Source organism: Sarcophilus harrisii, chromosome 1 (assembly GCF_902635505.1).
Source record: "Sarcophilus harrisii chromosome 1, mSarHar1.11, whole genome shotgun sequence".
In the NCBI taxonomy this organism is placed as follows: domain Eukaryota; kingdom Metazoa; phylum Chordata; class Mammalia; order Dasyuromorphia; family Dasyuridae; genus Sarcophilus; species Sarcophilus harrisii.
This window is the reverse complement of record NC_045426.1, coordinates 645,929,786-645,941,759: the sequence shown is the minus strand read 5'-3', so window position 1 is coordinate 645,941,759 and position 11,974 is coordinate 645,929,786. Positions and strand designations below refer to the sequence as shown.

At 36.4% G+C, this 11,974-nt stretch overlaps 1 protein-coding gene across 6 annotated transcripts in view; it reads left to right on the top strand.

The window, feature by feature from the left end:
• The window catches only part of LOC111719158 (zinc finger protein 501), a 14,209-nt gene extending 2,235 nt beyond the window's left edge, over nucleotides 1–11,974 (top strand). Inside the window, exons 2-5 of one of the 6 annotated variants that reach the window (XM_031947464.1) lie at nucleotides 2,471–2,561; nucleotides 3,131–3,253; nucleotides 4,005–4,121; nucleotides 9,931–11,974. In XM_031947464.1, the coding sequence (XP_031803324.1) occupies nucleotides 3,133–3,253; nucleotides 4,005–4,121; nucleotides 9,931–11,120 (1,428 nt within the window). In that variant the 5' untranslated portion in view covers nucleotides 2,471–2,561; nucleotides 3,131–3,132 and the 3' untranslated portion in view covers nucleotides 11,121–11,974. Of the gene's footprint in view, nucleotides 1–663; nucleotides 2,562–3,126; nucleotides 3,254–4,004; nucleotides 4,122–9,930 lie in introns of those variants that run through there. The other 5 variants (XM_031947466.1, XM_031947462.1, XM_023496611.2 and 2 more) reach the window with 5 other exon arrangements.

Sequence of the window (11,974 nt, the reverse complement as noted above, 5' to 3'; positions counted from 1 at the left end):
CAACTTGTCACAAAGATTATTAAAAAACCTCCCATAATCTGCCTCCAGCAAATGCTTTCCCCTTTTTTGTTCCATATAATTCTCCAGATCAGCTAAATTGATTCTCCCTCATCACTGCATTCAATTATGTGAGCTCTTTGAGAGCAGGAACTGTTTTTTTTTTTTTTGCTTTAGATTGTAAGCTCTTTGAGGGTAGGGACTTTAAAAAAAAAAAATTGTATTTGTATCCTCAACACTTAACATAGTACCTGGTACATAGTAGGTACCTAATAAATATTTGTTAACTTGACTTGTATTCTATCTCCTGTTTTCATGTACATGGATTATTTCCTGTCCCTGTAATGTATTCCTTCCTGCCCTTGAATCTTTTATCTTCCATGTTCCAATTTTTTTTCCACACCTCCCTGCTTGCTTCTTTGAAATTCCTTTTTTTTTTTTTTTTTTTTTTTGTAGTTGTTTTATGTCCCAGTAAAATATTAGTACGTTGAGGTCAGGAATAAGTTTATTTTTGTATTTGCATTTTGAGCATCTAGTCCACAGATATACATTCCTACCATTTCCAATTGTTTATGGCATCTCAAACTGAATGTGTCATAATGTTTTAAATTCAATATGTCCAAAACTGAATTCATCTTTCCTTCTAAACCCTCCCTTCTTCCAAACTTTCCCTTAACTTTTAAGGGTATCATTATCCTCTCAGTCTTCCAGGCTCACAATTTAGGTCTCATCCTTAACTCCTTATTTTCTCTAATCTATTATACAATCTGTTCTTTGATCTGTGGATTTTATTTTTGTAACATTTTTTGAATACTCTCCCTTCTCTACTCTGACATTACCATCACCCTGGTAGAGACCCTCATCAGCTTAACTGTGGTCCATTGCAATAGCTTGATGTTTTGTCTTCCTTCCACAAGACTTTCCCCACCTTGGTCCATCCTCCACTCAGTTTTCAAAATGATCTTTCTCAAGAGAAAAGTTGTACCATTCGCTGAAACTATAATGGCTCCCTATCACCTCCAGGATCAAACATAAAATCCTCTGATATCCAACATCTTTCATAACTTAGCCCTCTTTCAATTTTCTCATACCTTACTCTGGACCAAGTACTGTACATTACTATTACAAGACATTCCATATCTATTAGTTATATCCTATTTAGTCCATCTTAGTGTTATTTATAGTCTCTTTGCTTGTTTCCCTTATTAGATGGTGAACTTTTTGAGAGCAGGGACTGTCTTGCTGCTTTTTTGTTTTCCCAGCACAGAATTTGTCACATAGTAAGCCACATAAAAATGTTAATTGACTTTTCATTGTGTGAGAAATTCTTCCAACAATAATCAGCAAGCATTTAGTGCTTACCTTGTGCTGTCTCCCATACTGATGTAGAAGTGAAAAAGCTCTTGCTCTCAAGGATTTTAAGGAGAATACAAAGTCAGTCGTTTTGGGTGAGGGAGTGAGAAGTTACTAACTGCTGGGGGGAGAGCTGGAAAGGCCTCTTATAGGAAGTGGCTCTTGAGCTAAACTGAAAAAAACAGGGTTTCTAAGAGGGAGGCGAGAAGGAAAATTATTCTAGTCATGGGAAATGGCTTATGGGAAGGCAAAGGGAAGTCCAATTTATTTGGAACCAAAGGGATTAGGAATGAAGCCTACTAAGCTTGGAAAGGCCTCACAAAACCTCCCCAATCCTTAACAACTTTTCCCCTTCAGACTTTATGTGGCACTTTATTATGGTTGGTTGGTTCTTATCTTTTATTTTTGAAGAGGACCAAGTGTCATTACTGTGTTAGAGTCGAGGTATATTGTGTGTCCTGCTGTGGTTGATCAGACCAATATAAACTCGGAAAGCTCTTTCAATAGGTCTGGCACAAATAGTCCATATGCACAGTTGGGATAGAGATGTCTCTAATGTGGGCATCTCATTTCTTTTGAGGTACTACAATTGTGCTTTGCTCATAATACATAGTAACTTTTTTGATGTGGGAGTGCCATGCTAGGTGGACCTTTGCTAGGAGGTCGTCTTATGTTATACCATCAATTCCCAGAGATCTTGAGAGTGTCCTGGTAAGGCTTTTGACCTTCATGTGAGGGCTTGCTTTGAGAGTTCTCCTAAAATAGTCTTTTATTCAAGTGTACTTTTAGCATTCAAACAAGGCCAACCCATCAGAGTTTTGCTTTCAGCAGTGGAGTTTGAGTGCCACATTTAATCTTAGCCAAAAGGCCAAGGAGAGATAGCAATAGAGTTTGAATGCTTGGCAATTTAGCTTGAGAAAGCTTAAAGATATTAAAAGATCATGAGATTTAAATCTGGAAGTGCTTCTAAAGGTTATTTCCCACCCACCCACCCCCAAAAATGCATTTCAGTAGATTGAAAGCATGGAGTATTGTATATTTAAGGCACTAGTTTCACATCTCTTCTCCCAATGGTTTTTATTCCCTGTGTTCCTAACATTATCTGATTGTCTTCCTCCAGAGTTTTCTTTTCCTCAAGTTTCTAAACATCCTTTTGAAGAGAATCAGGAGAACTAGTGATTACAGCTAAATTCTGGCCATTAAGGTCCAAGGTGAGCTGTCCCTCCTGAGACTCCATAGTTGTCCTAATGTGGCTTTGAACTTTTTATCAAAGGGACTACCTCCTCACCCCTAACCCCCACCAATAGTTGGTGCTGAATCAGGATAGGGGTTTTCATATTGATTGAAACCTGATGGTAGTTCCCTCTGTGTCCACTGTTCTTACTCCCCAACAAATAAGGTTTCAGGAGACAAGCTCAATCTATATCTTTGAGAGACTTTTAGAAAATTACTTTTCACTATATGAGGGCTCTTCTCTGTGTATTGTTAGCACTAATGTGGAGCTGAAGGAGATAGTCTTAACTCATTCCTCTAAAAATAGTATAATCTCCTTAAAAAAAAAAAAAAAAAAGAGCCTACATAACCATTGCCATAGCGCACATGCCGCTTCCCCTGTGCACATACCCACACATATTTTGATTCATACCTAGATATGTTGGAATGCATATACTCACAAGCGTCCATAGTGGCAAACATACAGGCAAATCATCAGATCTCATTGTCTCATCCTATTAGTGGGGCTGTTCTTGGAACTACATTAGTAACTTGTTGTTTCAGGTAGACATGATATTTGAGGATGTGGCAGTGTACCTTACCCAGGAGGAGTGGAGCTGTATGGGTCCTGCCCAAAGGGGTCTCTACAGGGATGTGATGCTGGAGAATTATGGGAATATAGTCTCACTAGGTAAGACCTTGCCTCCAGTACCCCATATCTCAATTTCTCAGCTTTGTGAACACTTATGGTGATTTAAAGGATGTAGTCAGGTTCAGGGATCAGATTCCCATTCATGTCTGGACTCAGAAAAGGCAAATTTCCTACTTCTTCCTAAGCCCCATGCCTGGTATAGAGCTGAAAGTGATAAATAACCTGAGTCCTGAACTTGGTGCCCAGATATAGAATCAGAAAATCTCAGAGTTGGAAGTAATTCAGAGACCATTTGAATTTATAGCTAAAAAGGAACCTTTTCCAAACTCACTACAAGCATTCATCCAGCCTCCCAGATGAAGAACTCTGGTAATGCGGAACTCACTACCGTATGAAGCCAAGGCAGCCAATTGGCCATTTCTAATTATTAAGCAGCTTTCTCTTATATAGAGCAAAATAATACATCCTTTACATATTAGTGCTAGTTCTAGTCCCAAATTTTAATAATTTAACATCCCTAGAGATTAAGTTCCCTACTATTCTAGTGTTAAATAAACTAATTGTTCCCTCTGCTTAGGTCACTACCTATCTGATCCTTCACTGTCATTTACAATAATAGTCCTGAGACCCCTTGAAATGGTGCCCAGATTTTCTCAGGACCTTCCTATCATGGCTTTTCTGGATATTGCATTTTTCTCATCAATCTTCACAGATTGAGGGAATGTAACTGGATTTAGCATAGTTCTTTGTTCCCAAGATGTTTACCAGGTCTCATTCCTTTCCTTATAAGCAGGAATTCCAGTATCCAAACCTGATGTGATCTCCTTACTGGAACGAGGGGAAGAACCGTGGGTCTTGGATAGGCCAAGAGCTAAGGGAAAAGAGATTTTTAGTGAAAACTGCTCAGGTAAGTAAGTGAAGATTTTTCCTTCAGTAATTGTACATATATTTATAGAGCATCTGAGCTATTAAGCTGAAAAACATTTAGTCCAGAGTGCTGAGTCTCAGAGAACAATAGAGACCTTCTTTGTTAATACTGGAGAACCATGATAAATATAGAAAATGCACAGATCTAGCTTTAAATCATGGCTTAAGTTAAGCTGAAAAGACAAGGGAAAGAATCATTTACCTATAATATCCACCAACTCTTTGTTCTGCGAATAAAGAACATAAGAACTCATCCTTTGTTTTTAATTGCAAGGGGCTGTGTTTAAAGTAAATAAATGATAATTCCTGCCTTGACTGAATTACTCTATTCAAGGAAAGACAAGTCAGATGGATCTCAAAGGTTACCTCTGCTGATTGTTATTTTCATCTCAGAAAACCTAGAATCCCTACAGTATTTGGGGAGCTATTACATTGTTGCCACTTTATAGCTTTTGACTGCTTATGGAGCACTTAGTAGCCCCTCTCATAGTAAGATTATTCTGGGTTCAGATTTTGCATTTCAACAAGCATTGTCTTAAAAAGGGTGGTACAAATTTATTATTGCTGAGAACTTTGATTTAAATAAGACGTAAGAGAAGAAGAAACTCATTGACAAAACTAATATACAATAAACAAAGTTGCCACTAGAACAAACAAATAACATACATCATCACTACTCCAAGGAAGCACCAACATCTGAATTCCTTGGCTGAGGACTCATGATCATAGCTATTCAGAGTTTTGACTAGGAGCTATTGCTAGGCAAGTTTGAACAAGACTTCCCAGCCCAAATCCTCAAAGTCCCTTTCCACTAGGAGGTTTTTATAAGCTGAGAACAAAGAAGGCACTATGCTAAGTATTCTCATTTGATACAGGACTCTTGAGACGTAGTTGCCTCCCAAGCACAGGATGCTCCATCATAAGAGGCTCACCAAGGAGAATATTTGTTCATTCCTTTAGGAGGATTATGTTTACTCCGCGAATTGGCTGGGTTTCCAAGGTAAACACAGGCCTGCCATAAAGGATACTCATTAATGAAGGTACCAGAAGGATGACCAACCCTTCTTGTGCTTCCCTGGCATTCTATCAGATAACTACAAGCACATTCTCAGGTTCTCACCAAAAACTTAAACAAAAGACATGGTTGAGACTTATTGAAGAGTCCTTACTCATTAGGATTCCTTACACTCATTTAGTCCTCAAAACAAATCTGCTAAGTGTATACCTCAGATTATACACTTCTCTCATAGGACTCTAATGATGTCAGTGCTTTGTAAACTTTAAAATGCTCCAAAAACCTGAGATGTTGTTATGAATCATATTTACTCATGAGAAAATGGGTTCTAATACCTTCCCTTGCTTTTTTAGGGTCCTCAAAAATCTCTCCCTCCTTCTGGTTTTGGGTCCCCTAACCCATCAGGCTAAAAGATAAGTAATTAAGGAGAACTCAGTTACTTAAAAAAGAAAAAAAAAAGCAAACCAATATAAAAATTTGCTTAGTGGTTATAGAAAGGATCAAGAAGTTTGCTAGTAACTCTAAGCTTGAGCTTTTTGATCCTATTCCTGATTCCAGCTGATCATTTTTCGCTCCCTCGTCCCCTCTCCTACTGCTCTTGGGCCTCAGCCATTCTTCTGTCCTCTGGAAAATGGTATGACTGGTGTTATGCAGGCCACTAATTGATGTTTTTAATTTCCTGCCCTTTCATGAAGCAGCTGGGTGACTTGGTGGATTAAGCCCTGGGCCTGAGGTCAGGAAGACCAGAGTTCAAATCTGGCTCAGACAGTTACTATTTGTATGGCTCTGGGCAAGTCACTTAAAGTCTGTGTGCCTCAGTTTTCTCATCTATAAAATGAGGATAATAGCTCCTGCTTCCCAGGGTTATGAATATTAATGAGATGATAATGATAAAATGTTTAGCACAATGCTATATAACTGTTGGCTATAATTATTATTTTTATTGTTAGTGAATGATATCTTCTATTGTTATTCAGAGAGATCATAAATTCAATGACCTAGAATTTCAAGGAAATTCATGGCACTATACCTTCAGTACCCTTATCTTAAAAATGAAGAATGGAGGCCCAGAGAAGCCTTTACAATTCTCAAAGTGCTTTCATCGTATGTCATTTTATTTGATCTTAACAACACCCCTCTGAGACAGATGGTCCCTATATCCTTATGCTATGGGAGGGAAAAGTCTCTTTGGACTACACAGAAACAAAGGGAGCACACTCTCATGGATATGACTCAGTACTGGCTATCAGGAGACTTATATTCAAGTCACCAATCTGCCATTGACTGGCTCTGTGACCTCAGACAAATCTCTTAATTCTTCAGGACTTAGGTTTTCCTTTTATAAATGAAAGGGTTGGATGGAATTTCATGTCTTAAACAATCAGTAAGCATTTATTACATACTTGTTGTATGTGAGATACTATGTTAAAGTCTACTAATACAAAAGTAGAAGCATTTCCTATCCTTGGAGTTCACAAATGGAGAAGGGCACATATCTGGAGAGGGTTGATTGTTGATTGATAAGGTCATTAAATCTCCCCACCCTTTTTACTCCTTTATCCAGTGAAAATACATTTTAACTGAATCAGTCTGAGATGTGACATGTCTCTCTAGGTTTGATAGGAAGTCTGTTGGATTGATTGAGGGACTGGGCCACACTCAGCAGGTGTATATATAAAAACACAGAACTAATTTGGCATTGGGGAAAAAAAGAATTGGGGACCTCAGGAGCTAAAGTGGCAGCACAGGAATAACAAGCAAAAGGAGAAAGAGTCTGAGCCACAGTAGAGAAGTGAAAGATCAAGAAGGATCATCAGTTCTACAAGCATTTCTGAGCTTAAAACTCAGATTAAAGGCACCTGAGCTCTGCTTTTTACCTAACTTCCTCTCCTGGTACCTGTCTCTTAATAGACACTGTAACATATTCTAATAGCTTTTTTATCTAAATATTTTTAGAAACCTAAATTTTGCTCCCACTTCAAAGAAGTCAAGGGCTAGCTAAAGATAAATGGAAATTTAAAACAGAATATCAAGCTTTGCCTAAATGTTAGGAATTTTCCTAACTGGACATTCTGAATGATTGTGATTTTACTCCAAACTTTTTGTTTATTTTTTAATTTCAATAGTATTTTATTTTTTCCATATGTCAAGATAGTTTTCAGCATTCATTTTTATAATAATTTGAGTTCCAATTTTTTTTCTCCCTCTCTCCCTTACTTCCCTTCATTCCAAGATTGTAAGCAATCTCATATAGGTTAAACATGTACAATTATTTTAAAGTACTTCCATATTAGCCATGTTATAAAAGAAAAATCAGAACAAAAGGGGAAAAAATGTGAAAGAAAAAGCAAACAGAAAATAGTATGCTTCAATTTGCATTCAGTCTCTATAGTTCTCTTTCTGAATGCAGATGGCATTTTCCATCCCAGGTCTATTAGAATTGTCTTGGATCACTGTATTGCTGAGAAGAGCTTAGTTATCATAGTTGATAATCAAACAATGTTGCTATTATTGTACATGATGTTCTCCTGCTCACTTCACTCGATATCAGTTCCTGTAAGTCCAAGTTTTTTTGAAACCAGTTTCTTGGCATTCCATTACATTCATAAATCATAACTTATTCAGCCATTTCCCACTAGATGGGTATCCACTCAATTTCCAATTCTTTGCTACCACAGAAAGAGCTGTTACAAACATTTTTGCACATGTGGGTCGTCCTTTCCCCTCTTTTATGATCTAGTGGGGATTCAGACCCATAGTGACACTGCTGGATCAAAGGATAGGCAAAGTTATATAGCCCTTTGGGCACAATTCCAAATTGCTCTCCAGAATGGCTGGATCACTAACTTTTTGTTTAAATAATTTAAAGTCCTTATAGCTGGAGGTTGTAAACTCTGGCCTGAAGGCCAAATCTAGCCTTTGTGCTGATAAAGTAAGCATGGTTTTTATATTTTAAAATAAAATAAATAAGTTAAATTTATTTTAAGTAAAAATTATGCTTAATTTGTGTTTGACTAGTATGCTGTAGTTTGCTAACCATTATCCTAAAGCATTAGGTCCACATGGACCTGAGGAACCATTATATTACCCCTAGACTTAAAGGGAGCTAATTATTATATTAGGTGAGGGTAATTACATTTATAGAGACAGTGAAGGTAAGGAAGAAAGAGAAGGAATATTCTCCTTCACAGTTGTTATGTAAATAGGTATATACAAGATAAGCAGAGTAGATGGAAGATAGCTTTAGAAGGAGAGGTGGTAATGGTAGGAAGGGGACTGGAAAAGATTAGGAGAAGGTGGCATTTGAGCTGAATCTTGAAGGAAGCCAGAGATTCCAAAAGGCAGAAGTGAGTAGGGAGAGCATTCCAGGCATAGCAAGCCACCAGAGAAAGGCAAAAAAACCCATAAGGGTAGGAATGGGGCAGATTTTGAAGAGCATTAAATGCCAAACAATTTTGTATTTGATCTTGAAGTTAAATAGGGAACCACTGAGATGTTATTTAGATGATAGAACTATGCTTTAAAACTGCATTTGTGTGTGTGTATGAGGCAGTTAGGGTTAAGTGACTTTTCCAGGGTCACACCGCTAGGAAGTGTTAATGTCTGAGACTGGATTTGAATTGACTTCACTAGGAAAATCATTTTGACAGCTGTATTAAGGATGGATTGGAATGGGGAAAGACTTGAGTAAATAGATGATTTTTGCAGTGATGTAGTGATGAAGGGCTGAACAAGTGTGGTGGCAGTGTGAGAAGAGAGAAATAAACAAGAGATGTATAAATAGAAATGATAAGATTTGACTCATTTATGCAAGGTCATTGCATAATGTAGTCAAGGATCATAATGAGGTGGTAGTAAACTTGAATAATAAGGAATATGATAGAACTCTCTTCAGTAGTAGAGAATTTCAGAAAAGAGGAGCGTTGGGGAGATATCCTATGAAAGATATCCTTTGAAATTGTGACTTCTTTAAAATCAAAAGAGGAAAAGGCTTTGAAGTTAACACATTGATATCTGAGCCCCAAATCTGAGTTTATTTGAAAGAAATTAGTCTTTTAGCTATAAAAGTCAACCTTTCCAAATATGTCTATAAAATGGGAATAATAATATCAATACCTGCCTCATAATATTTTTCCTCAAGTGAGATATTCTTTGTAAAAATGCTTTATAAACCTTATTATTTTTTGTTAGAAACCTTCTGGTTGTCAGGTGGGCCCTATGTTTCCAGTCCCATTCCTAATAAATTCAAAGCAACATTTCTTGATAGAAAAAATTATTTTATAGCTAAAAGACTAATTTCACTTCACTTACCATCAGTTCATCTAAGTCTTTCTAAGTTTTTCTGAAATCTGCATGCAATTCACATATAAGAGGATTATGGAAGCAATAAAAATTCTCTTTTGTCATTATTATGAAGTAGTTCATTTGCCTATTGTCTTCTTTATTCACTTCACCTCTGTGAATTTTTTGATACAACTTCTTTAAATTTCTAAAACTACTTTATTGTAAATGTTTTTAGTAGTAATAGTTATATAATTTTTTTCTTTGTTAAACTTTCCCCTAGTCAGATCACAGCTGAAATATTATTTTTAGTTCTGGATACCACATTTTAGGAAATTCTTGAATAAGTTCAAGCACAAACAAAGGGATAACCAGTGAGGTTAGGGAACAAGACTATATTAAAGATCCTTTAATTTTGTCTTGTCCTTGCCCCAATAGTTTACTTTGATAATCAAAAAGCAGCCGGTAACTCTGAATTTTATATTTATTTCAGTTCATGTAACTAGCACTGAGAAGTTGCCTCAAAAATTGGAACCTTCTACAGAAAGGAAATTGCATGGAATGATGTCCAAGAAAATTGTGGGAAATGTCTTCCAAGGATTTGACTTTGGAGAAGCCTGGGACTATGAGAAAGAGTTAGAGAAACATAAGGGAAATCTTGCCATTGGGATACTGAAGAAATCCTTTTGCCAAGAGGATTTCAGACCAAATAAGATCTGCAAAAAAACTTCCACGTGTCAGAGAAACCAAAAATGTAATGAATTTCAGGGAAGCTTCAGCTTGAGCTCAAACCCTGTTAGACACCAGAACATTCCGACAGGAGAAAGACTTCAAGAATTTTCATGTGACTTAACTTTCAAACGGAATTTAAACCTGATGAAATATCAGAGAATCAATATGAGTGAGGAATCATGTAAATCTGACATATGTGGGAAAGCATTCAGAGAGAGTTCAACCTTTATTGAACGCCAGAAAATTCACAATGGAGAAAAACCTTATGAGTGTGATAAATGTGGGAAAACTTTCAGTCAGAGTTCTAACCTTATTGATCATCAGAGAATTCACACAGGAGAAAAACCCTATGTCTGTAAGGAATGTGGGAAAGCTTTCAGGCAGAGCTCTAACCTCATTAAACACCAGAGAATTCACACAGGAGAAAAACCCTATAAATGTAATGAATGTGGGAAAGCCTTTAATCAAAGCTCTAATCTTATTAAACACCAGAGGATTCACACAGTAGAAAAACCCTATGAATGTCATGAATGTGGGAAAACCTTCAGTCAGAGCTCACATCTAATTAGCCATCAGAGAATTCATACTGGAGAGAAACCATATGAATGTAGTGAATGTGTTAGAGCCTTTAGTACCCGATCATCATTTATACAACATTGTACAATTCACACAGGAGAAAAACCTTATAAGTGTAATGAATGTGGAAAAAGCTTCAACCAGAACTCCAACCTTACTAAGCATCAGAGAATTCACACTGGAGAGAAACCTTATGAATGTAACAAATGTGGAAAAACCTTTAACCAGAACTCTAATCTTACTAAACATCAAAGAATTCATACTGGGGAAAAGCCTTACAAATGTGATAAATGTGGGAGAGCTTTCAGTGCTCGTTCATCTTTTATGCAGCATCATAAAATTCACATTGATGAAAAACCATACAGTGAATGTTGAAAAACTTCAGCTAGTACTTTTTAAAATCTTAATAAACATCAAATAATCCATAATGGAAAGACACCTTACAAATGTGATAAATGTGAGAAAGCCTTCAGGGTAGGCTTATTCTTTATTCAGTTTAGAAAGCAGAGTGAAAAAAAATTTCCAAGGAAAGTAACAGATGTAAGAAGGCCTTTAAATGTAATGATTGTGGGGAAAACTTTTAGTCACAATGGAAATCTCATTTGGCATCAGAATTGTTATATTGGTTACAAACCCTGTATATGAATATGATTTTTAAAAAATTCATAATGAAAAGAAAATCTATGGATATAATGAATAGTGCAGAAGACATCAGGAAGAGCTCTGATCTTAGTAAATAAGTGAAAGTTTACTCTAGGGAAAAACTGGCTTCAAGAGAATCCTTTACTCCATGAGCTTCATTTAAAATCATAAAGGTCATACTGGAGAAAAGAACACATTTCTTGAATGTAGGGAAATCTTGAGTAAGAATTCTAGAGGTTTCATTTGAGAGAAATATGATAGTGAAGACTTGTTGATGTATGGAAGAACCTGTGTTTTGATCAGAGTGAAATTCATCATCTATATATGACTTAATAATTTGTGAGACAGCATTGAACCTAGGTTTTCCTAACTCCAACCCTAATACTTCATCTATATACCATACTGTTTCTAACTTGAAATGAAGATAATGGCACTTAACGTTTGTAAAGTAATCTCATTTGAGGCTCATAATTTTATGGTGTATTTCAAGTTATTACTGTTCTCATTTTGCAAATGAGGAAATAAATACTCAGAGAAATAACTTACCTGTTATTACATAACAGTAAAAGAATTTCAATCGGTGTTTA